This window comes from Mastigoproctus giganteus, chromosome 3 (assembly GCF_048544385.1).
Source record: "Mastigoproctus giganteus isolate SK-2022 chromosome 3, ASM4854438v1, whole genome shotgun sequence".
NCBI classification, from domain to species: Eukaryota; Metazoa; Arthropoda; class Arachnida; order Uropygi; family Thelyphonidae; genus Mastigoproctus; species Mastigoproctus giganteus.
Window position 1 is genome coordinate 2562797 of NC_143577.1, and position 27117 is coordinate 2589913.

General features: G+C 37.5%; 1 protein-coding gene across 1 annotated transcript in view; it reads right to left on the reverse strand.

Annotated features, from left to right (window-relative positions):
- Nucleotides 1–27117, reverse strand: part of LOC150087613 (ras-related protein Rab-14-like) — a 154402-nt gene that overhangs the window by 54012 nt on the left and 73273 nt on the right. The window contains exons 4-6 of the mRNA XM_090369886.1: nucleotides 22248–22314; nucleotides 15378–15465; nucleotides 225–255 (exon numbers count right to left, since the gene is read on the reverse strand). Coding sequence (XP_090226012.1) covers nucleotides 225–255; nucleotides 15378–15465; nucleotides 22248–22314 — 186 coding nt within the window. The remainder of the gene's footprint in view (nucleotides 1–224; nucleotides 256–15377; nucleotides 15466–22247; nucleotides 22315–27117) is intronic.

Consider the following 27117-nt stretch of genomic DNA (forward strand, 5'->3'; position numbering starts at 1 on the left):
GAAATATGCAAATTAACACTGAACTAAACCATCGTATTGGGACATCCATTAACAGTTTGCTGGATAGTGGTCAATGAGTGATACAGAATCACTTTTGACAGTTCACAAGACTGATGTACCTGAATGTGGTTTAGTGTTTCCAGGAGAAGGGGGGAGGGGGGTGTTACAGTTTAATACTGAAAACTTAAATATTCTGAGAGAAAAAAAATTATTATTAAACTTACGTTTTGGCACTTGCTTCCACAAACATAAGACCTGAAAAGAAATGACACAATTTAAAGCATTTCCTGATATGAGCATCAGTTGAAATTTTATGAGAAAAAAAGTTTTAAATGAGAGCTATTACATACTTATTTAAATTTTGCTCAAGAACACCCCTTTCCTACATTTGGCTTCAGATGAAATAATAGATTGTGACCTATGAATACAAATATAACGTTTCTTAACTAACCATTAGATCTGGTGGCTATTGAAGAATACAGGTGAAAGGAGATAAATTACTGCCAGAGAAAGCAGAATGCCATCTTTTCTAAGCACTGTGCATTGTTATAAATAATTGTTTTCAGAATAATGTTTTATTTCAAGTGTCTGGGTGGTGATATGTTTGACAAGTTAACAGTAGTATAGGTGATTATCTCATATCTACATTTAAATAATTATTGAAATTGTAACAATAATTTTTGAGAAATGAATTCTATTGCAAATAAGGGTATATATATCCTGAGAGCAGGGGTTAGCAACCTTTTTTGAGTGAAGAGCCATTTTTGATCTAATTGGATCTTAGAAAGGCTTTTGATACTGTTGCACATGGAAGACTGTTGCACAAATTGGAGCAGTGTGGCATTGGAGGCAAATTGCTGCTATGGATAAAAGGGGTGATTGAGGAGGAGAAGACAGAGTGGTAATCAATGGACACTGCTCATCGTGGACTAATGTTATTAGTGGAGTCCCTCAGGGTTCAGTGTTGGGTCCATTATTGTTTTCTGTATTTATAAATGATATTGATGATGGTATATCAAGCTTAATGTCCAAGTTTGCAGACGATATGAAGGTTGGCAGGGTTCTTAAGGACACTACTGATGCTATGCTGCTGCAACAGGATCTGGAAAGGTTGAGCAGATGGGCTGAGCGGTGGCAAATGAAGTTTAACATTGACAAATGTAAAGTACTACATATGGGAAACAGAAACCCCAGAGCAACATATCAACTCTGTGGTACTACACTAACAGTGGTAGAGAATGAAAAGGACCTGTGGGTAATTGTGCAGGCAGATATGAAGTTCTCTGAGCAGTGCAGACGGGCTGCAAGAGAAGCTCATGGTGTCTTGTCAATGATATACAGGAATTTTTCTAGCATGTATAAGGAGGTGATTATTCCCTTGTATAAGGCAATGGTCAGGCCACACCTTGAGTACTGTATACAGGTCTGGAGGCCTCATTTCAAGAAGGATCTGGAGCTGCTGGAACGAGTACAGAGAAGGGCAACAAGATTAGTGAATAGAACAAAGGGTTACTCTTACGAAGAAAGGCTTAAGTTTTGCAAATTACAGTGTCTGGAGACTAGGCACCGGCGAGGTGATCTGATAGAAGTGTATAAAGCCTTGAATGGTTTAAGCAGGCTCAATGCAATGGGATTCTTCCTCTTGCTCAGGATAATCACCTGAGAGGGCAGAAATTCAGATTGAGGAAAGACAGATGTAAGATAGATGTGCAGAAATTTGCCTTCAGCCAGCAGGTAGTTGGTTGGTGGAACAGACTTCCATCCTTTGTTGTGGAAGTTGATAGCCTAATTACATAATTGGCTCAGTTGGACAGATATTTTTAACAAACGGAGGGGTGAAGTGGAAGGGGTTTTTTTTTTTTTTTTTTTTTTTGGCTGATGCTGCATAAGCTTGCTTTCTTGCATCATATGCCTCTACTAATGCTAAATTTTAAAAAGAGAGAATCCGAAGAGCCGCCGCACCTCAGCTCAAGCTGGCAGTGGGACAGATTTTTAGGTAATGGAATAGAGTGGAAAAGTGTTTTATTAAAAATATATATATTTTGAAATATTATTTATCAATACTGAAAAATAACATAACAAACATTCAGTTAGGTATGAAATAGTGTGACTTTTGCTGCTGAACTTTTTTTCTTAGTACCGTGCTTGGATTGGAGGTTGAGAGGATGAAAAAAGATATCTGTTGACATTTGACTTGAACTTCTGTAGACTGTAATTTTCAGGAAATACGTATGAAGGAAGTTGTTCCAAAAAACGGCAGTTGGATGAATAAATGAGGAAGATGAAAAGTTGGTTCTTTGAGTTTCAAGTTGGACAGTAAATGGTGTTGGCGGCACATGTTCGGACTGTTTTGAAAGAGAGAGCAGCAATTATAGATGCCAATTGAGAAGAACAATGCCCATGGAAGTATCTGTAGAAAAGACATGCAGCGGAAATAGTATGTCTATGAGACCGAGTGGAGAGACTCTGTTAGAGAAGAGTCGTTAATTACCCTAACTGCCCTCTTCTGAATGGAATCTAGAAGCCTAAGAGAGGTTTTGGGGGCACCACCCCAGTTGTGGGAACAATATTCCATGGTAGGGTGGATTTGCGATTTGTACAGAGTGAACAGCTGTTTGGAAGAAAAGTAACGCCGAGAGCAAAAGAGAAAACCAAGTTTTTTAGATGTAGAGGAAGCAATATTTGTAATGTGCCTGTGCCAAGAGAGATTAGAAGTCAGGGTAATACCCAAAAGAGATATATCATTTTGCCTAGAAATCGGAGTGTCACCAAGACAAGACTGAGTTTTAGAAGATAAGACAAGACTGAGTTTTAGAAGATAAGACAAGACTGAGTTTTAGAAGATAAGACAAGACTGAGTTTTAGAAGATAAGACAAGACTGAGTTTTAGAAGATAAGACAAGACTGAGTTTTAGAAGGATTGAAATCAACTAAGTTGTCTTGGCCCCATTGAAGAGTTAGCTGGAGATCGGCATTTAAGGAATTGGTAGCAGATATTCGAGATTGTGTTTTTTTTTTTTTTTTTGTTTTTTGGTTTTTAGGAGCTTTAGCAACTAAGGCCATATTGCTCCGGGATATGCGGTGGTCATTCCCTGACCTTTCTGCATCCTCCGTATTTGGTGGTGACGGGCTCGAACCCCGGTCTAATCAAGAAGCGTGTGCTATGCACTGCTGCTCCTTCCCACCTGGCTATGGAGGTGCCGAGATATTCGAGAAGTTGAAGCTGATTGAGCAGAGCAAGGTTTCTCAAAATGGAAAGTGGAATACAATGTGCTATCATCGGCAAAACTCTGGATAGAATTTCCAGTCAAGAGAAGAAGGTCATTAATACACAAGAGGAAAAGAGTGGGGTAAAGATCTGAACCTTGGGGGACACCTGCATTAGTGGAGAAGTTAGAAGACACAGAGCCATTTACCATCATCCTTATTGGGCGATCAGAGAGAAAACTGTATAACCAATTACAAAAACAGCAAACCATAAGATGGAAGCCTGTTTAGAAGAACTTTATGCCAAACACAATTGAAAGCCTTTGAAATGTCAAGAGCAACTGCTTGTGTTTCACCGAACTTTTACATTGGATTTGTTCATAAATGGGTAACATAAGCCAGAATATCACCAATGGATCAACACTGACGGAATCCATACTGGCGATCGTTGATCAGATGGAAGGTTTCTAGGTAGTTTAAGAGTTGGCGGTTAATTGATTTCTCCATTACTTGAGAACGAGTAGAAGTAATTGCAATGGGACGATAATTGGATGGAAGGGATTTTTAACCCTTTATGGGAACTGGCTGGATGTGAGCAAATTTCCAAGCAGAAGAAAAAGCACCTTTGGAATAAGAAAGTGAAACAAGATGACACAAAACAGGAGTAAGTTCAGGGGCACAGGTTTTGAGAACAAGTGGAGAAATACCATTAGGACCTGGATCTTTCTTAGCATCAGATTCATCAAAATCCTTCTGATATCCTTTTGATGGAAGACCACAGAAGGCATTGAATGGAGTGTGCTGGGAATGGTGGGAGATGTTTTATCCAAGATCATTAATACATGATTTGGAAGAAAAATGGAATGCTAGCAGGTCAGCTTTATCCCTGGCTGAAGTGACAACAGAACCATCTTGTTTTGACAGAGGTGAGAGTAGAGATGGGTGAAAGTTGCGGCCAATAGATTTGGCAAGAAACCAGAAAGCTTGGCTACCATTAGGGCAAGAAGCAAGTTTTCTACTCTTAGCCTGTTCAAAATCTAGTTTGGACTGATTAATAACTGCTTTACAATTGTTGCGAGCTTTGGTGTAGGCAGAAAATGAAACTGAAAAATTGGAAACAAGCCAATTATGATATGCAAAGTTCTTCTCTTAAACAGCCTTAGCACATTTATTGGAAAACCAAGTTTTAGATAAAGGATGAGATTTTAAAGTCGAATGTTGAATGAAGGATTCCATTCCTACAAGAATAATTTCACTGACAAGATCTGAGCACACGTTGACATCACAAGTTTTGAAACATTAATCCGACCAAGGAAAAGAAGAAAAGAAATCTTGCAGGTCATCCCAATTTGCATTCTTGTAATGACAAACAATACGAGGTTGGGAATAGGCATGAGATAAAGGCTCCATTGGAGAAGAGACAATCACCAAGTTGTGATCTGAGGTGCCTAAATTTTCACAAACAACTCTTCTTAGTACGGTGTACTAAGAAGAGTTGTTTGTGAAAAAAAAAATCATGCGTATTGCCTGTATTGTTAGGATTGTCTGGTATTCTTGTAGGTAAATGAACAATCTGTGCTAGGTCATTAGTAATTGCAAAAGCCTCAGCATCTTGACCAGCTGGGTGGTGTGACTAGAAAACGGAAACCAGCTGGTGTTGTGAACATTAAAATCACCAAGGAAAATTACCTCACTGTTAGGAAAGTTGGACTGGAGAAAGTCAAGTTGCAAAGAGAGGAAGTCAAAGAGTTCCAAGTGATTAGTGGAGTTGGGTGAATGGTAGAGACAACAGATGAAATTGACACAATGAGGTAGAGAAATTTTAAGCCAGAAAAGATTGAAAAGAGGATATTCCAAATTACCAAGTCTCTGACAGGGAATTTTGGAACAGACATATGCTCCAGTTCCTCCAGTAATAACCAGAGTAGAGGTAGCAAGATTATACACTAGCTGATCCGGAAGCATCCTAAAGAGTTACCAATAGGTTCAGTCCGGTAGTGGCTAGCCTGCGAACACCCTTTTAGAGCTGTACCCTCGAAATGTAAGGAAGACTGGATCTCGCAGTGACGTCCACCATAACCTCAAAAGACATCAGTCATACTGCATGATGGAATAGATAGGGAAGGGTAGACCGAAACTTAGCTCTGGAGACTAAATATGGGTTCGACCACTTCAAGCCTCCAATAAGCAAAGTGGTGGTATTGCACCAGTTGATGAGAGTCATCTACCACCTAGTATTGCCTGGTAACACAGAGGGGTGGCATTCCTACATGTGGTATGGGCGCCACACCTCGACCCCTGCTTACATTGGTTCACACCTGGGTGGTCACCCACAGTGTGCTTGTGCATTGAGGCTATACCTAGGATTACTAACAGTCCCACCATCGTGAAGGTGCAAGCAGAGAATTTGGCTGTCACAGACCTTCAGGACTTCACCAAAATTGGGTCTACTTGATTTGAATGTCACCCCAATATCAGTTTCATCAGCGTTTTAGACTTCCAGGTAGCAAGTACAGTTTCTCTGGCATATCTGAGAGAATGTCTGTGACAACCTTAAGGACCAATATATAAACTGGAGCATGTTAGGATCCAGTGAAAGATTCTGCAATGGATTTCAGATTGGCTCCAAAGCAGAAGGCAGAGAGTTGTAATTAATGGTTAGACTCACCATCACTCACACTCAGGTAGATCATGCAAAATTTGGTAATTAGGTCATATATGGCAGGATGTCACAGGCAGAAGCAATTTAGCGACATCTGCTGAAAGACATGCATGTGGGCCCTACCTCTAAAATTTTTGTAGCATAAGTGATAGATGAAAACTTCACATCTTGATTATTCACACTTTCAGCCAGATCCTGAGGCCTCAAAGTAAAATCTGTCAGAGAATATGGTCAGTAGTGTTTTCCTAACTGAGGTAATCACTTTCATATTTACCTCCTAACTGAGAACTTAAGAGGGTTTAATCCTGCTAAGCTAAAGAAGTCAACTGATGCTGAATTGTGCAGTGGTTGGAAAGCAGAGAAAAAAAACTGACATATTGATATACAGGGTGTTTCAAAATTATGTATATACACTTTAAAAATTTATATTTAATGAACAATGACACAAATGTAAATTTTTTTTGATACTTTGAAGGCAAAAATATTAATTTTTTTTTATATTAATTTCTTACAGCTTCAACATTTTCATTACTTCTTGATGTCCTCTTCCTACAACATGCTAATTTATTGATATTCTGAATGGTTCCATGCTCCCCAAATTTATCCTGTAAATGAGTATTTGTTAAATGTGAGGGCACGTTTGTTTCCCTATTGTGATTTCCAAGCACGCTGAACTTCATTGACATTTTCATATTTCCGATACCATTTTATAATTGCCTTTCTTTCTTCAAAACTTAATTGGGTACTCTCCATCATTTTAGAGGTATCTGTAAAATAAAACAAAATTGTCTATTTTTAAGCTACAAAATGAGTTTAAGAAAATTAAATTTGTGCATATTGTTCGTTAAATATAAAGTGTGTAAACATAATTTTGAAACACACTGTATATACAAATACCAGCAAGTAATATAGTCACAAACATGCAATGAGCTATAGAAAGATGTGTGAACATCAAGGTCAATAGACAAGCAATTTAGCTATGATCTTGTCTATGACAAGGTCACAGCTAGCAAGGTTTCAGCATGCGCGCGCATGTGTGTGTGTGTGTGTGTGTGTGTGTGTGTGTGTGTGTGTGTGTGTGTGTCAGACCATACTCTTCAGATTTATGGGAACACTGCTGTTTCTCACTTTCATAAATATCATTAATAAATGGATAAAGGGTGTGATGGCTAAGTTTGTAGATGATGTAAAGATTGAAAGAGTGATTAATCACTGCCAAGGAGCACTCCATCAGGATGAATTAGATAAGTCTTTAAGCATTGTCAGAAAAGTGGAACCGGTGACTTAATGCAGCAAAATGAGGAATGGCAACCACAAAATGACTTACATAATCAGTGTTAGCAATAGTAGAAAATGCAAGGGAACAAACTTTAGCATTAGTAAAGGCACATGATGCAAGAAAGCAAGCTTATATAGCATCGGACCAAAAAAAAAAAACCTTCTCATTTCACCCATCCACTCACTCCAAATGTTTGTCTAGTTCTGTCTTGAATCTATTTAAGTTATCAACTTCTACAACAAAACACAGAAATCTGTCCCAGCAATCAACCACCCACTGGCTAAACGCAAACTTCTGCACATCTATCCTACAACTATCTTTCCTCAATTTGAATTTATGCCCTCTCAGGCAATTATTCTGACCAAGAGGAAGAATCCCATCAGCAGTGAGCATGCTCAAACCATTCAAGGCTTTATACACCTCAATCAGATCACCTCACAGGTGCCTACTCTTCAGACACTGTAATTTCCAAAACTTAAGCTTTTATTCATAAGAGCAACCCTTTGTTCCATTCGCTAATCTTGTTGCCCTTCTATGTACTTGTTCCAGCAGCTCTATATCCTTCTTAAAATGGGCCTCCAGACCTGTATACAGTACTCAAGGTGTGGTCTGATCATTGCCTTATATAAGGGGATAATCACCTCCTTATCCCTGCTAGAAAAATTCCTGTATATCACTGACAAGACACTATGAGCTACTCATGTAGACTGTCTACACTGCTCAGAAAACTTCATATCTGCCTACACAATTGCACCCAGGTCCTTTTCATTCTCTACCACTGTCAGTATAGTGCCACACATTTGATACGTTACTTTGGGGTTACTGCTTCCCACATGCAGTACTTTGCATTTGTCAATGTTAAACTTCAGTTTTCACCTCTCAGCCCATCTGCTCAACTTTTCTGGATCCTGTTGCAACAGTGTACTGTCATTAGTGTCATTAACAACCCTGCCGACCTTCATATCGTCTGCAAACTTGGACATTAAGCCTGATATACCATCATCAATTTTCATTAATAAATACAGAAACCAACAATAGACTAAACACTGAACCCTGGAGGCCTCCATTAATAACATTAGTCCACGAAGAGCAGTGTCCATTGATTACCACTCTGTCTTCTCTCACTCAACCATCCCTTTATCTATAGCAGCAATTTGCCTCCAATGCCACACTGCTCCAATTTGTGTAGCAGTCTTCCATGTGCAACAGTATCAAAAGCCTTTCTAAGGTCCAAATATATATCAAAATTATTAACTGTAGCCAGTTCCTTTGTGACCACATCATAATATCTAATCAAACTGGTCAGACAAGACTTCCCCTTAACAACCCCATGCTGTGTCCAAGCTATAATTGAAGTCTTGTCTAGATGATCCTGCAGTGCTTCTTTTTAACCAGTGCCTCCATTAATTTCACTGGAATAGAAGTTAAACTAACAAGTCTGTAATTGCTTGTGGCCCTTTGATCCTACTTTGTGAATTGGGATCACATTTGCACATCTCCAGTCCATGGCTAAGGGTTTGCTTACTTCCTTTGCTGCCTCCTTTAATATAACTGGATAGATCCCATGCACCCCAGGTGCCTTTCTTATGTTTATCTTCAACAATTTCTCCTCCACTTTGCTCTCTGTTATTACAAAATCATCTAGTTCACTGACAGAGTTTAAATCACCTCTGGCATTCCCCTACTTAAATAACTCCTCATGTGTGAATGTAGATGCAAATACTCATTTAGTTTGTTAGCTACCTGAACAGGATCATCAACAGTTGAGCCATTGATATCAAGTGGACCAATCTGATTCATTCCATCCTTCTACACTTATACAGCATCAGCAGAGAAAACCCGAGTGGTGTGTGTGGGGGGGGGACATGCCCACCTCATCTATACATTTTCTATAAAAATAAGTCTAATTCTCATTTAAATTTATTCATATTACCCACTTCCACAGCACCAAACAGAAGTGTGTTCAAACAATCAATTACTCTTTGGCTGAAAGCACATTTTTGCACTATATCCTGCAACCATCCTTTTACAATTTAAATTTTCTCTTTATGCGTATTGACCAATAAGTTGAAAGGAAACCATCAAAATTAAGTTTGGTTTACTTAATCTATTTAGAACCTTATACACATCAACCAGGTCTCCTTGTAGATGCCTAGCTTCCAAGCACTGAATTTGAAGAACTGAAGTCTTTCTTGCTAAGTACTCTTTTGTTTCCTGCCTAATATCTTTGCTCTTCTCTGCACCCATTCCAACAAGGTAATGACCTCCTTGTTCCTGCTGCAAAATTGTATATACATCATTGACACATCAGCTGTATCATGAGCAATCCTAGCAAACAAATATTTTACAGAGGACCTAACTGAAGGTCTATAAAGGTATGAGATGGGACAATAAAATAAATGAAGGCAAAATTTTCTCTGTTATAAATGATTCCAGATCTAGGGGTAATGATTCCATAAATTAAAATTATGGAGAAGGAGAAGGAAGTTTAGAATGAGTTCAATTAATTTTCTTTTAGTCAGTGAGATGTTAATTATTGCAATAAGTTACCTGCTTGTTTTTGAAAGCATTGGTATATTCAAAGGTCACAGAGATATTTACCTATGTGAGGAGGGATATACATAGATCATTTCTTTTTTATATTTTTTATTTTACTTTTCATCCATTATTATAATTTGATTTATTTTTATTTTTTGGTTGGTGCAGCAAAATCTAGTGGCTTCCTTGCTAATATCTGGTAACATTTAGACAAGACTGTAAATGAGAGACTGAAACAAGATAAATATCGAGCCTATACCATCCATAAATATTCTCTGTTTAAAGAACAATGGGAGAAGTTTAAGGAACAGTAGGAGAAGACAGAGTGGTAATCAATGGATACTGCTCTACTTGGACTAATGTTATTAGTGGTGTCACTGAGGGTTCAGCATTGGGCCCATTGTTGTTTTGTATGTTTATCAATATTATTGATGAAGGTATATCAAGCTTAATGTCAAAGTTTGCAGATGATACAAAGGTTGGCAGAGTTGTTAATAACAGTAATGACAGAATGCTGCTGCAACAGGATCTGGAAAAGTAGCATAGATGGGCTGAGAAGTGGAAACTAAAGTTTAACATTGACAAATGCAAAGTACTGCATATGGGTAGCAGTAACCCCAGAGAAATGTACCAACTGGGTGGTGTTACACTCAGGGTAGTGGAGAATGAAAGATCTGGGGGTATTTGTGTAGTCAGATATGAAGTTTTCTGAGCAGTGCAGACAGGCTGCCAGAGTAGGTAATGGGGTCATGTCAATGATATACAGGAATTTTGAAGCAGGGATAAGGAGGTGATTATCCCCTTGTATAAGGCAATGGTCAGGCAACACCTTGAGTACTGCATACAGGTCTAGAAGCCTCGTTTTTAGGAAGGATGTAGAGTGGCTAGAATGAGTATAGAGAAGGGCAACAAGACTAGTGAAGGAAACAATTATTATTATTGTTTTTCTAAGACTTTTGATTTAAATTTAGTAGTATAACATTATTTTGTGATTTGTTGATTAATTTGGTGTATTTATTCTTTACTCGGCCTTGTAAAAGTATCGGTAAGGGTTTCCACGTGTTCGTAACTACCGTTAGTAACTTTCCCGCCATTGTGATACCGTAGGTTATATACCGTACTAGATAGCGTTAGTTGAACTTCGTTAGCAGTTAAATTGTACGTTTAAATAAATACATATAACGACTTAGATTACAAACGTAGTATAATTAATAACATAATTAATTAATAAATTAATAGAATCATGACTCAGACCAGAGCAGCAAAGCAAAAGGCTCAAGCTAATGGAAGTGCTGTGGCTCAGAGCAGAACTGAGGGGGGCAGTTGTCCTCTGACTCACAGCCTTATAAAATGCACTGTTTGCTTGATGTTTGCAGAGCAATCGGGTACGGGACATGATACTGCCAAGGGGGATGTCTTTATGTGTGCGCGATGCAAGGAGTGTATCGATATCAGGCAACAACTCGGCGTTCTTATGGGCCTATATGAGAGCTTGAAGGACAGGGTGGATGCCCTCGAAGAAACTAAATTGAGGGGCCCATCAAGCTCTCAGCTGCCCACATCAACGCCAGAGCTTGCACTTGGGCATCGCATGACACAGAGACAACCCCCAAGGCAGAATGCGCTGGTCCCGAAGGAACTAGTAGTTGTTGGTGACTCTATTGTCAGGGAAACGGGGAACATGCTTTGTAAAAAAGATAGGTGGAACAGGACCAGGGTATGTCTGCCAGGGGCAAAGGTTGATGACGTTGTAGAGCGAATATCATCTTTTAAGGGCACAAAAGGTGATATAGTTGTACACGTTGGCACTAATAATATTAAGAGTAGGAGACCGGCAGAATTACTTAACAAGTACAGGTCACTGTTGAACAAAAGCCGAGAATTAGGGTTGAATTTGAAAGTGTCTGCAATTCTGCCCAGACACGATAGGAGGGAGTATATGATGAGAGCCTTGTCGATCAATTCGGCCCTGGAAAGATTGTGCAAGGCTCAAGGGGTAGAATTTTTTTCAGCCTGGACTGTACTTGTTAACAGGAGAGATTGCTTCTACAGGGATGGGATACACTTAAATAGAAAGGGTGCAAGAATATTTGCTGATGCTATCGAGGCAGTGTTAGGAGGGTCGGAAAACTGCTAGCTTGGGGGGAAACAAAGACCAATAGATTGACAGTAGCCACTGGCAGAGGTGAAAGAGATTCTTGCACTGCTTCTATGAGAATGAGCAGAAGCCTGAAAAACAAGATGCATGGTATTTCAGAGACTGCTGGGAGCCATTGCGGCACAAGTAAACACATGGGTTGTGTTAGGGTAGCTAAGAATAGAAACAGGTGCAGGTATACTTGCGTGTACACCAATGCTAGGAGTTTAGTAAATAAATTTGATGAATTTGAGGTATTGCTCAAAACATCGAAGGCAGATATTGTTGGGATATCAGAGACGTGGTGTCACACAGATATAAGGGATGCGGAACTGCAATTTGGGTAGTACAACGTCTACAGAAAGGATAGACAGGATAGGAAGGGGGGAGGTGTTATGCTATTAGTTAAGAAACACATAAAAACTAAGGAAGTGAAGCCAGTCGACATCGCTGGACAGTGCAGTGTGGAGTCAGTTTGGTGTGACATAAACATTGGGAGATCAAAATTGAGAGTAGGAGTGTGCTATAGGCCTAATGACTCTGATGAGTATAATAAGGAACTGTACAGGGAAATAGAGTGGGCCAGTAAATCAGAGTGTCTTATAATGGGAGATTTTAATTTCCCAGATATTGACTGGATTTTGGGGGCTGGTTACTCACACACTAGCAGGGCTTTTGTGGATTTATTGGATGATTGTTTTCTACATCAGCATGTTCGGGAGGCAACTAGAGGGAGTAATACTCTTGATTTGATTATCAGCAGTGATTCTTCATGCATTAAGAATCTGCAGATAAATGAACCACTAGGTGGCAGTGATCACAGTGTGCTGAAGTGGGATTTACTCAAAGAGGTAACTACCATTAGGGGTAAAGGGAAGGGTTATTGCTTCCATAAAGGCGACTAAGATGGACTGAGACAGTATTTAAATTCTATACAGTGGGACCAACTGATGATGTTACCAACAGCAAATTCAAAATGGGAAGCATTCAAAGAACTTATCTTGGAAGCTACTAGGCTTTACATACCAACTAAGAAATATTGTTCAAGGTTTAGGCCAAAATGGATGTCAGATGAACTAATGAGGCATATGGCAGAGAAGAAAAATGCATGGGATACATACAAATTAACACATGACACAGAAGCCTATGATAGATACAAGTTGATATGCAACCAAGTTACAAAGGAGGTTAGGCAGGCGAAGGCAGATTACGAGAAATCCTTGGCAAGGGATGCAAAGAAAAACAGCAAAAAGTTCTTTACTTATGTAAACTCTAGAAGGAAGGGGATGAATCAGATTGGTCCACTTGATATTGATGGGTCAAGTGTTGATGATCCTGCTCAGGTAGCTAACAAACTAAATGAATATTTTGCATCGACATTCACACATGAGGAGTTATTCAGCGAGGGGAATGCCAGAGGTGTATTCAACTCTAGCAGTAAGCTACAGAATCTTGAAATAACTGGGAGTAAAGTGGAGGAGAAACTGTTGAAGATAAACACAAGAAAGGCACCCGGGGTGGATGGGATCTATCCAGTTATATTAAAGGAGGCAGCAAAGGAAGTAAGCAAACCCTTAGCCATAATTATGAGAGCTTCCTTGGACTCAGGGGAGGTACCCATAGACTGGAAATGTGCAAATGTGACCCCAATTCACAAAGGAGGATCAAAGGCTGACACAAGTAATTATAGACCTGTGAGCTTAACTTCTGTTCCAGGAAAATTAATGGAGGCACTGGTTAAAGAAGCACTGCAGGATCATTTAGACAAGACTTCAGTTATAGCTCAGACACAGCATGGTTTTGTTAAGGGGAAGTCTTGCCTGACCAACTTGATTGGATACTATGATGCAGTCACAAAAGAACTGGATGCAGGGAATAACTTTGATATTATATACTTGGATCTTAGAAAGGCTTTTGATACTGTTGCACATGGAAGACGACTGCTACACAAATTGGAGCAGTGTGACATTGGAGGCAAATTGCTGCTATGGATAAAGGGGTGGTTGAGGGGGAGAAGACAGAGAGTGGTAATCAATGGACACTGCTCATCGTGGACTGATGTTATTAGTGGAGTCCCTCAGGGCTCAGTGTTGGGTCCATTATTGTTTTCTGTATTTATAAATGATATTGATGATGGTATATCGGGCTTAATGTCCAAGTTTGCAGACGATACAAAGGTTGGCAGGGTTGTCAAGGACACCACTGACACTATGCTGCTGCAACAGGATCTGGAAAGGTTGAGCAGATGGGCTGAGAGGTGGCAAATGAAGTTTAACATTGACAAATGTAAAGTACTACACATGGGAAACAGCAACCCCAGAGCAACGTATCAACTCTGTGGTACAACACTGACAATGGTAGAGAATGAAAGGGACTTGGTGGTGGTTGTGCAGGCAGATATGAAGTTCTCTGAGCAGTGCAGACGGGCTGCAAGAGTAGCTCATGGAGTATTGTCAATGATATACAGGAATTTTTCTAGCAGGGATAAGGAGGTGATTGTATAAGGAGGGCATTGTATAAGGCGATGGTCAGGCCACACCTAGAGTACTGTATACAGGTCTGGAGGCCTCATTTCAAGAAGGATGTAGAGCTGCTGGAACGAGTACAGAGAAGGGCAACAAGATTAGTGAATGGAACAAAGGGGTGCTCTTACGAAGAAAGGCTTAAGTTTTGCAAATTACAGTGTCTGGAGACTAGGCACCAGCGAGGTGATCTGATAGAGGTGTATAAAGCCTTGAATGGTTTAAGCATGCTCAATGCTGATGAGATTCTTCCTCTAGCTCAGAAAAATCACCTGAGAGGGCATAAATTCAAATTGAGGAAAGACAGATGTAGAATAGACGTGCGGAAATTTGCCTTTAGCCAGCGGGTGGTTGGTTGGTGGAACAGACTTCCATCCCTTGTGGTGGAGGTTGATAGCCTAAATAAGTTTAAGGCTCAGCTGGACAGGTATTTTGAACGAACAGAGGGGTGAAGTGGAAGTGGTTTTTTTTTTTTTTTTTGGCTGATGCTGCATAAGCTTGCTTTCTTGCATCAAATGCCTCTACTAAATGCTAATGCTAACAAAGGGATGCTCTTATGAAGAAAGTTTTAAGTTCTGCAAACTGCAGCCTCTGGAGACTAAGCGCCTGCAAAGTGATGTAATTGAGGTGTATAAGGCCTTGAATGGGTCAAGCACGCTGAATTCTGATGGGATTTTTCCTCTTGCTCAGATTACAAACCTGAGGGGGGGGCATAGATTCAAACTGAGGAAAGACAGTTGTAGAATAGATGTGTGGAAGTTTGCCTTTAGCCAGTGAGTAGTTGCTGGAAGAAACTTCCATCTGTTGTTTTGTGGTAGTTGATAGCTTAAATAAATTTAAGGCAGAAACAGACAAACATTTGGAGCAAATGGATCAGTGAAATGAGAAGGGTTTTTTTTTTTTTTTTCCTTTTTTTTGGCTGATGCTGTATAAGCTTGCTTTTTTGCATCATATGCCTCTACTAATGCTGATGCTAACAATAAAAGCATATTTTCTATATTTTAAATAAACAGTTTGAAAGAATACTTCTACCATTTTCCTCTGCAAATTGTTTTGCCTCTTCATAAGTCACATCTCTTTTGGCATCCAAATCACATTTATTACCAATAAGGAAAATCACCTAGTAAAAAAAGAATATTTTTAAACTTTAATTTTTTTTTAAAATTTTATTAAAAATGTCCCATTACCATTTTAATGTTACTGTCAAACTAAGAACAACGAGAATTACTATATAGGAATTATTAACTATAAAGATTAATAATTTAACCTTTATGGTTAATAAAAACCAACCTACATATTATTCGAAGTTTTTATTAAAATAGGACCAAATTATTTATCAATTTTTATTAAAATAGTTTCTGTTATAATAAAAATCAAAAATCTTAAATTATATTTAAGAAATTATTTCTAGAATATTCTAGAAAGTGAGAATATTGTTTTTCAATAATATAAATTGAAGAGTAAGAGCTGTAACTTATAAAATCAAACACCCATCATTCAGAAAGAGTGTTTTGTGCAAGTTTTGTATTTTGTGATAAACATGAGAAAAAATAAGGAACTCCGTGTTGAAAAAAGAATGATTTATTTTGTTTTTTTTCATTCTATAAAACTTCGTGGACTTTGTGGTTGTGTAGTGGTCCGAAAACCCTTATTAAAACCAGAAAAGTCAAAAAAAACACTTAGCTTAGGCAAGGAGCGGTCAAATGAAGAAAAAATGTACTGTGGACGGATGAATCCAAATTTAGATCCAAGCGTAGAGCTTATGTGAGATGATTAACTGAAGAAAAAATTGTGCCACATTGTTTAGTGTCCACAGTCAAGCACGGTGGTGGTGGTTCTATCATGGTCTGGGGTTGCTTCTGTTTTCCCTGGAGTGGGTGACATTGACAGAATTGTTAAGGAATTTTAAGAAAAGAAGACTATGCAATATTCACTGGACAGAAGCAACCTCTGACATCATGGTCTAGGGCAGCGTTTCTCAAACTGTGTTCTGTGGAACACTAGTGTTTCATGAGATGTGAACAAGTGTTCGTAATTATCGTAATTATCGAAAAATAGTAATTAATAATTTAAAAAAATAATAAAATAAATAAATTTTGCATATTTGTAGTGTACACCACTTTTGTATCATTATAATATTTAACATAATTTTTTTTTCAGTTATTAATATACTGGCATAGACTAATAATCAAATAGACCACGGAGCACTTTATTTTGGGGGACTTTGCACCTACAAAAAAGTAGCAATGTGGTGATCTAGTATGCCATTTGTATGCAATTTAGCTTGGAGTACACAGGGTGTAAGAGAGGAGGAAGCGAACCGATATCATAACTAAACTCAACTCACCTCCTTGTATAAATTTTTTTTAATAATTATTAGTATTTCGAAATATTCTTATTAAAATATGTGATCATGGATTGGTGGTTGAAAAAAGGAACTTTAAAATGAGAAGCAAAGTACTTCTAGTAGTGCAATTGTGGTTGATGAAAACAAACATAATATTGTCACACTTCAAAGTGAGAATGAACAATCGCAGACTTTTGTTCCCCAAAAATCTGAAGTGAAAAAACAGGAACCAACTAATAAAAGACCAAAACGAAAGTATAATGACAGTTATTTGAATTTTGGCTTTATATGTGTTGGAAATAAATATGCTCCTGATGCACAGTGCGTCGTATGTAATAAAGTATTAGCAAACAGTTCTTTGGCTCCTGCTAAACTTGTGTTTCGCAAGTGTTCCATGAATATGTTGTGAGATGAAAAGTGTTCTGTGACTAAAAAAGTTTGGGAAACACTGGTACAGGGGTTGCTTCTGTTCTCCTAGAATGAGTGATATTGTCAAAATTGAAGGAATTTTAAGACGAGAAAAGAAGGCTATAAAAACATTCTTAAACATAATGCAATATTCCCTGGACCAGCGGTTTGCAACCTTTCTATACTTGCAAACCCCTTTCAATGTAATATTTTTTATCACAAACCCCTTTTAAAATAATATTTTAATGCGATCCATTATGACCATTAGTGCAATGGCATACCACCACATTATCTGATGCCACAGAGATCATAACAAAACCAACTCCAAAAACTGCTGTTAAAGAAGACCTACAATTAGGGGGAAGGAGAGGATCAGTGAACTTTTGGGTGTGACATTTTGCAATGCCACTCGTATAGCATATGATCATATGATCAATGCAATTGAAGAATTTTGTTGAGGGCCATAACAGCTCCTCAGGGAACTGTGACTGGAAGAAGAAGAAAAGTCCATATTCTCTGAAATCGTATAATACTTCTGAATTTTTTTTATAAAATATTTCCAGTACTACGTTTTTTATAAGCGACATTTCATGATAATAAAAATTAATATTAAGAATTATTTATACTTTGTAAAGCAGTTATTAATCAGTCCAAACTAGATTTTGAACGGGCCTAAGAGTAGAAAACTTGCTTCTTGCCATAATAGTAGCCGAGGATTCTGGTCTCCTGCCAAAACTATTGGCTGCAACTTTGGCTCGTTTCTGCTCCCACCTCTGTCAAAACCAGATGGTTCTATTGTCACTTCAGCTAGGGATAAAGCTGACCTGCTAGCATTCCATTTTTCTTCCAAATCATGTATTAATAATCTTGGATAAAACACACCTCCCACCATTCCCAACACACACTCCATTTAATTATTCTATGGGCTTCAATCAAAAGGATATCAGAAGGATTTTGATGAATCTGATGCTAAGAAAGATCCAGGTCCTAATGGTATTTCTCCACTTGTTCTCAAAACCTGTGCCCCTGAACTTACTCCTGTTTTGTGTCATCTTGTTTCGCTTTCTTATTCCAAAGGTGTTTTTCCTTCTGCTTGGAAATTTGCTCACATCCAGCCAGTTCCTAAAAAGGGTGACAAATCCCTTCCATCCAATTATCATTCCATTGCAATTAATTCTACTCTTTCCAAAGTAATGCAGAAATCAATTAGCCGCCAACTCTTAAACTATCTGGAAATCTTTTGTCTGATCAATGATCACCAGTATAGATTCCATCAGTGTTGTTCCACTGGTGATATTCTGGCTTATTTACCCATCTATCTATTATAATGAGGTAAACTCCTCTTATTATTTTACTAATGTTACCCATCTATGGACAAATTCAATGGAAAAGTTTGGTGAAACTCAAGCCATTGCTCTTGACATTTCAAAGGCTTTTGATCATGTTTGACATAAAGGTCTTCTAAATAAGCTTCCATTCTATGGTTTGCCAGCTGTTCTTTGTAAGTGGGTATCCAGTTTTCTCTCTGACCACTCACTGCGGGTGATGGTAGACAGCTTTCTGTCTTCTAACTTCTCCACTAATACTGGTGTTCCCCAAGGTTCAGTTCTTTCTCCCACTCTTTTCCTCTTGTATATTAATGACCAACCTTTTTCCATTGACCAGAAATACTATCCATAGTTTTGCTGATGATAGCACATTGTACTCCACCTTTCAGTTTGATAAACCTTGCCGTGCTCAAACAGCTTCAACTTCTCAAATATCCTCTACCAATTCCTCGATTCTTCTGCTCCTATGCTTATCTTCGATGACCTTCAGATTTCTAGGCAATACCTTGGGGATTATTGTGACTTTTAATCTCTCTTGGCATAAACCACATTACAAATATTGCTTTCTCTGCATCTAAAAAACTGGCATTACTTTTCTTTCGAACAGTTGTTGACACTGTTGAAATTGCAAATCTGGCCTGACATGAAATTTTGCTCCCACATCTGGGGTAGTGCCCCCAAAACCTCTCTCAGGCTTCTAGATTCCATTCAAAAGAGGGCAGTTAGGTTCATTAATGTCTCATCTCTAATAGTCTCTCCACTCTGTCTCATAGACTTTGTTTCTGTTGCATGCCTTTTTTCTATAGATTCAAGAACTTTTTTCTATAGATCCAACTCAGAAGAACAGTGCATGAGCACTGTTCTTCTGAGTTGGTTTCTATAATTCCTGCTCTCTCTTTCAAAGCAGTCTAAACATGCGCCACAACTAATCAACATCCTTTTACTGTCCAAGTTCAAACTCACAGAACCAACTTTTCTTCTTCATTCATTCATTCTTCTGTTTTCTGGAACAACCTTCCTTCATACGTATTTCCTGAAAATTACAATCTACAGAAGTTCAAGTCTAATGTCAACGAATATCTTCTTTATCTTTTCAACCCATGCATGGTACAAAGTACTATAGGTTCTAAAAAAAACTACCTATACATAACAATGATCCTTGAGAATGAAAAAAAATTTAGTATGGGAAAACATTTATTTAACATGATATTCTGTAAGATAATAAACTAATTATAAGGAATTGTGGGAGATGTGGTTTCTTTCTTTGGCAATTCTTTACTTTTATTTAACTTTATTGTTTATTATTAATTATATTTTGGAGTTTACAATAATATATCTGTGTAAAGCAGACACCATTACAGAATTTTTAGTGCAAACCCTCTGGAATACTTTCGCAAACCCCCAGAGGTTTGCAAACCACCAGTTGGGAACCACTGCTCTGGACTGATTTTATGGAAGAAATTTTATATCACAACAAGATAATGACCCAAAGAACAGTTTTATGCTGCTCAGAGACTTTCTAGCAACTAAATAACAGGAGGAAGTATTGAAAATTATGGTATACCCCCCCCCCCCCAACAATTGCCTCACTTAAACCCAATGAGCTTTTATGGGATAATCTACACCAGTGGTTCCCAAAGTGAGCAGTGAGCAATATCACTCACCCCCTGGGAGGTGGTGGGATTACTTGGGGTGCTAAGAAGCAAGGGGGATGACAGTGGTATGCTGGGGTAGGTTCGAACATGTTGATCGGTTATTTACGATTGACCAGGCTAGAGCCTAAGGTGAAATACCTTCGTTGCTTCATATTAAGGTGCATGGTAGTGCACCTAGTCAAGTTCTCAACAAGCTTCCTGCACCTTTTACTTGAACCAACAAATACCTGTTTTTACACCTCTGTATCGCTGAACACGAAAAAGCCACAAGATTAAAATCTTGAGTAAGATTAAAATTTTGTAAAAGACTGAACTCTTGAGACAAAAGATACCAAATTTCATTTCTCTGAGATGAACCACTGTCCTTCTAAAGAGCCTCACGCATGGTAGCTTTTGCTGTCTAACTGGCTCACTTGCTCATCAATACTCTAACATATTTCTGATTAAGTTAGACTTGAAAATTAGTACAAAGGTAATAAGAAAATTAATAACAATATGACAACTTATTTAGGGGCTATGTGCATTAAAATAACAGAATAAGTGATAGTTTTTAATTAATACAAATTATCCTTTTATTAATACAATTGATCTGTTTAGCATGTTTCAATAATCTCACATTTAAACAATGGCAGTTACGCTGCAGACCACTGTTTGCTACATGTGGCCCTGCTTGTAACTGCCATTGTTTAAACATGGATCATTTGTTTTCCAGGCCCAAAAATGAAATGGTATCCAGCTAATTGTCAATATGCTACATTATATTTTCCAATATAATGTAGCATGTTAGTATTGAAAATTTAATAACTCTGCAAAAAGAGTTGATATCTCAACAAAACTTGTAAAAAAGTGAGCCAAGTTCTTTCACAAACTTTGCAGTCGTTGTTGTTATTTTGGTTTTTAGGAGCATTAGCAATTAAAGCCATATTGCTCCAGGGATATGCGGTGGTCATTCCCTGACCTTTCCACATCCTCTGTATTTGGTGGTCATGGGCTTGAACCCCAGTCTAATCAAGCAGCATGTGCTACACACTGCTGCTGCCCACCTGACTACGGAGGCGGCGTTTCTTTTCCAATCTCATTTTAATTATCATAAAATTATTCAATGAGTATATTAACTAAATTATTCAGTGTTCTCCCCAGGACCCATGGAATGGGCTCACTGCCCGGTGAATTTAACTGACTGCCCGGCTAAAATTGAAGTGATTCTCACTGTACCATATGGTACAGCAAGAATCGCTTAAATTTTAACCGGATAAATTTTTACTGCTCACTGATCTCGATCAATATTAATTTGAACATACTTTGCAATCGAGATCAATGCAACAGGAGCATATAATGTTAAATTATGCAATTAATGTTTGCTCTGGATCACTTAAGTCACATTTATAAATATGAAACAGAAAATTTTATAATATTGTGAAGAATCACACTTCCACACCCAGCTACTTCATAATGCCACCTGGCTGGCAAAATTTTCTGGGGAGAACGGTTATTGCTATCCTGAAATCTGCAAACTTCTTTGCATGTAAATGTAAATAAAGATGTTAAATATTACTCAGCTTAGAGAAATTCAGGGTCATTAATACTTTACCACTGATTCAAACTGACAGCAAAATTGATAAACAGTGAAAGGAAGAAAGAAAAAAAATAAAGGTTAGCACATTTTTAGTCTCCTTATAATCTTTGATATTTTTATATCATATTTCTGAATGCATGAAAGACAGAAACAGTGCACAAATTTCCATAAAGATACTCTTCAGGTATTAAACTCATTTAGCCAACCAATTGCTATTTGTGTTTTTTTTTTTTTTTTTTCTTTCTCTATTTCCCTGTTAATACAAAATATTATTTTGAAGCATGAATTTTCTAGCCCATATTTTTCTGAGAGTGAATCATGATACATAAGACAAGGCTGAACCATTCCTAAGTTAAACAGTGGAAGAAGAAAAATTATTTGTGTAAGAAAAAAGTTCTTATAAAATATTCATTTTTTATGCAACTATTTAAAATGAAGCACTTAGATATAAAAAGTAATTTTTTGTACTATGCTATTCTCATCCACCCATCCAATTTCTTTTGCCACTGTATTTATCACATTTTATATTCATAATAACATGTCCATGCAGAGAAAAAAGGTACTTATATATTCATATATAAAGCTTACTGTATTTGGGTTGGTTAAATTTCTCGCATCAGTCAACCAGCTGCTCAGGTGGTTATAGGTACTTCTCCTAACAGGAGAAAATATTTTTATTATCATTTTTTTTATTATCACATTAGAGATAATAATACAGTAATACTTGTGATGATTTCTTAAATGCATTTAATATAATAATTTATTCTTCCACCAATCTTTTGCGCTTAATCAAAATTCACTTTAAAAATTCATTCAATATATTTAATGGTGTAACAGAATATAAAACAAATGGAAAAAATTATTTTCCAGGTATATAAGTAATCACATAATATCACATATAATTCACTCCACTATAGCACATAAAAGAATCGCTCAATGCTATACAATCATGTCTACTGCTCAAAAACCAAAGTATAAAATAATGCACTATTAGGGGGCTCTGCCCCCTGCTCGCTTTGCTCGCCAACCTCTGTGCATGCTTTTCTACGTAATATGTAGAGGTATGATAGAGTAAGTCATATCTTTTCTACATAAAAGACAAACCTGTCAGAAATGCACTGATCGATATCTAATCTAAAATATAAAAGAAAATAGAAAGTGCAAGAAAACACTATAATAAGTAAAATTGTGTGAATGAAAGTTATTATTAATTGCCTGCTCTATCTCAGCCTCTTCACCGGACAGACTGATGGCAAGGCAAGCCCTCAGGGGCCTCACTGTTATCCACGCTGACACCATTAGTATAGGAACACGATGCAAGAAAGCAAGCTTATATAGCATCAGCCAAAAAAAAGGAAAAAAAAAAAAAAAACCCTTCTCATTTCACCCATCCACTCACTCCAAATATTTGTCTAATTCTGCCTTGAATCTATTTAAGCTATCAACTTCTACAATGACAGATGGAAGTTTGTTCTATGGTGTAGCTTTTCCTAGCTGGCATGGTGTGGGATGTTGACAATGGCCATTAGAGTAACCCCCAGGCCAGTGTGGGACAGAACTGCAAAAAGCACACTCCACCATAGGAATTTCTTTCCAAATGTTCTTTTATTCCTACCACCTGGGGTGGTTGAGTCTCCTTTCCCCACCCTGTGTGGCCCTTAACCACCTTTTTTCCTGGTGGCTCACCCTATCACCCAATTTCAACTCCCACCATCTGGACCAGGATAGGGGTCCTATCAGGGAACACCTTATTGTCTCCTCTTTAAAATCAGGTGAGTGTCTCAACACTGATCCCTCTGTTCTCTACCCCTTTTATCCCACCCTCTTCCTATCTCCCCATTATCTCCTTTTCAATAATTTTTTTCTCTATTTCCCTGTTAATACAAAATATTATTTTGAAGCATGAATTTTCTAGCCCATATTTTTGGAGTCTCCTTGGATGCCTAGGCTACCGCAGGGTTCACCCCACCAGAGCTTTCTTCTTGGCTAATGTGTCCTGGCCTGCCTCCCCGTGCCAGTGACGGAAACTGGGGTTTCCGTCACTGGCACACCACACTAATACTTCACAAAACATACACTAACACACACCCTGACCTTATGTCGAGTATTGTATTCTACACAGAGTAAAAACGAGGAGTTGGGGGAGACACCCAGTGCAGAAAGGCAAAAAACACTGTCACTATGATTGATATCTAATCAGGAAATGACCTATGTAATTATTTACCTGTGAATTTATAGTGGGCAGAATTCTCAAGGTCGAATAAATATCAACTATGTAATTATTTACCTGCGTTTATATAGGTCACTTAGGAAAAGACTTTTGCTTCAGTTTCCATAATGCATGAGGACTAAAATATTTAACTGAAATATTTACAAACTATATAAATATTTAAAATATTTACAAAATACTAAACTACTGTATTTACAAACATACAATATTCATTAATATTGAAAACATTACATTCATTAAAAATGTTTCAATGAAACATCAAAAGTTAGACAGTGAATCACGTGCACAAGGTTAGTAACATTATGGAGGCAGTTGTCAATAATTAATTGCATTTGTAGTGAGGTAATTGGCCTTGCCCTCTTCTCCCATTGGCTCGAATAAATATCACTAGGAGGAAAACTTTTTTAATGTATAGAGATACCAATATCAAATTGTAATTTATTAAAAGAATAGAGATCATACCAAACATTCTTTAAAAGCAGATCTGATAACTTTTGATCAATCTGCTTTTAGTGAAAATCTACCTGGTCTGTATAGAGTAAAGTCTATTTTGTTAGAGGAATACAGGAGTGTGAACTTGTAGTATAACAAAGCCATGATTTCAGTCACTGAAGCATACAGCAAGTGAAACACATGAGAATTATCTCTATTTCTTTGAAAATTTAAAAACAGACATTACTCTATGCAGCTTGAAGTACTTAGATTTTTACTGATTTCCATATGTAAATATTGTTTTGTCTTTTATGGTATGATTTCCCTTGTCTGGTGAGCTAAAATGGTATGAGACCAGAAAGGTGGGAGGGAGAGAGATTGGTATTTAGTATTAGTATTAGTAGCAAATGATACAAAAAAAGCAAGCCTACACAACATCAGCAAAAAAAAAAAAAAAAAAGAAAACACAACCATCCCTCCTTCCTCGATGAATTTTATTTCTTATACACTTTAAATCTATGCTCCCTCATTTGTCAATTATGATCCAGAGGAAGAATTCCATCAGCACTGAGCATACCAAATCCATTCAAAGCCTTAAACACCTCAATCAGATCTCCTTGGAAGAACCTAGTCTCCAGGCATTACAATTTACATAACTTAAGCCTTTACTAGTAAGAACACTCTTCAGTTCCTCTCACGAATGAATCTTCCCAGACAACAGTTCCACATCCTTCCCATAAACAAGGATTCCAGACCTGTATGCAGTACTCAAGATGTGGCCTAACCATTACTTTATACAAAGGGATAATCATTTCTTTATCCCTACTGGAAAAATTCATGTGCATCACTAATGAAACTTCATTAGCTGCCCTGCCAGCCTGTTTACAGTACTCAGAGAAATTGATATCTGATTGCAAAATTATCCCCAACCTGAGCAGGATCATCAATACACCTGTGATTACAATTTTTTTCATTCACCATTACCCTCAATATGGTACCACAAGTTGGTGCATTAATCTGCAATTACTAATTACCGCAAGAAGCACCTTTAATTGTGGATGTTAAATTCAATTATCACTTCTAAGTCCCCCCCGCCTCTGCCTAATTTGTCTAGGTCTTGTTGCCATAGTTACCCTGATTACTATCATTACTCACCCTTCAAACCTTTATATCATTTGCAAACTTAGACATTAAGCTATATATGCTTTCATCAGTATTATTAATAAATACTGAAAACCACAACAAACCCAGCATAAACTCTGAAAAAACTCTGCTAATAACATTAGACCAAGAAGAAGAGCAGTGTTTATTGATACACTGTTTTTTCCCACTCAACCATCCCTTTATCCATAGCAGTAACTTGCTCTTAACCAATACAATTTGTATAGCACTCATTTATGTGCAGCAGAATCAAAAGTTTTTCCGAAATCTAAATGTATGATATTAAAATTAATTTTTGCATCCAGTTTCTTTGTTATTATGTCATAGTATTCAATCACTTTGGTCAGACAATGGCTCCCCTTTAACAAATCCATGCTTTGACTGCAATGTAACTGCATTCCTGTCTGCATGTTAAAGCAGTAATGCACAACCAAATGACTTGATTATTTTCCCTGGAACAGAAATCAAGCTAACAGCTCTGTAATTATTCATATCCCCCTTTATGAACTTGGGATAAATTTGTAGATCCAGTTCATAGGGACCACTCCTGAATCCAAGGATTCTTTCATAATTATGACTAAAGGTTTTCTTACCTCTTTTGGTAATATCCTTAATATAACTGGCTAGATCCCATCCAACTTAGGTGCCTTTTCTTTTATATTTAGAAAATTTATTTTCCACTTTCCTCTTATCTTATCACAGAATTAATAAGCTGCCTGTTAAAATTTAATACACTTCTAGTATTCTCATAACTAAAAAAATCCTCGTATGAATACAAATGAAAAATACCTACTCAGTTTGTCAGCAACCTGAACAAGATCATCAAGAGTTAAACAATTCCTTTGGTGGATCAAATATGAACTGTTTCCTTTCCCTTCTAATATTAACATAAGTAAAGATCAGTGTGTATCAGTAAAGAGGTGTTTGCTCTTTTATCTGTATTTTTTCCCCACAGGATTCTCATAATCTGCCCTAGCATGCCTAATCCCATTCATGACTTAATTGAAGAATGGTTTATACATTCTGTATTTCCTGATAATTTACACACATATATACCATGTATTTTTCTTCTTTGCAACCAATCTCGTAAATTCATTTGACATCTATTTAGGATAAGCCTTGGACAGTATCTTTTATTTGGTATAAAAAGCCCAGTAGCTTCTACAACTACTTCTCTGAATGCTTCCCATTCAGAATTTGCAGTTTGTAATCTTCAAAAAATTTAAAAACTGTCTGAGACCACTATAGCCAGCTTTATGAAAGCAAAACCCATTTCCTTTACCCCTAATGGTAGTTATATCTTTGAGTAACTCCTACATCAGTACACTGTGGTCACTGCCACCTGGTAATTCCTTTATCTGCAAACTGTTAATGCACGAATAATCACTGTTGATAATCAGATCAAGAGTATCTCTCTTGTCGCCTTTCTAACATGCTGCTGCTGTAGAAAACAGTCATTGAGTTAATCCACAAAAGTCTTGCTAGTGTATGACTGATCAACACACAAGTTCCAGTCGATATCTGGAATGTTAAAATTCCCCATTATAAGACATTCAGATTTACTGGCCCACTATTTCTCTGTATAGCTGTTTGTCAAACTCGTCATAGTTATTAAGCCTATACATACTCCTAATC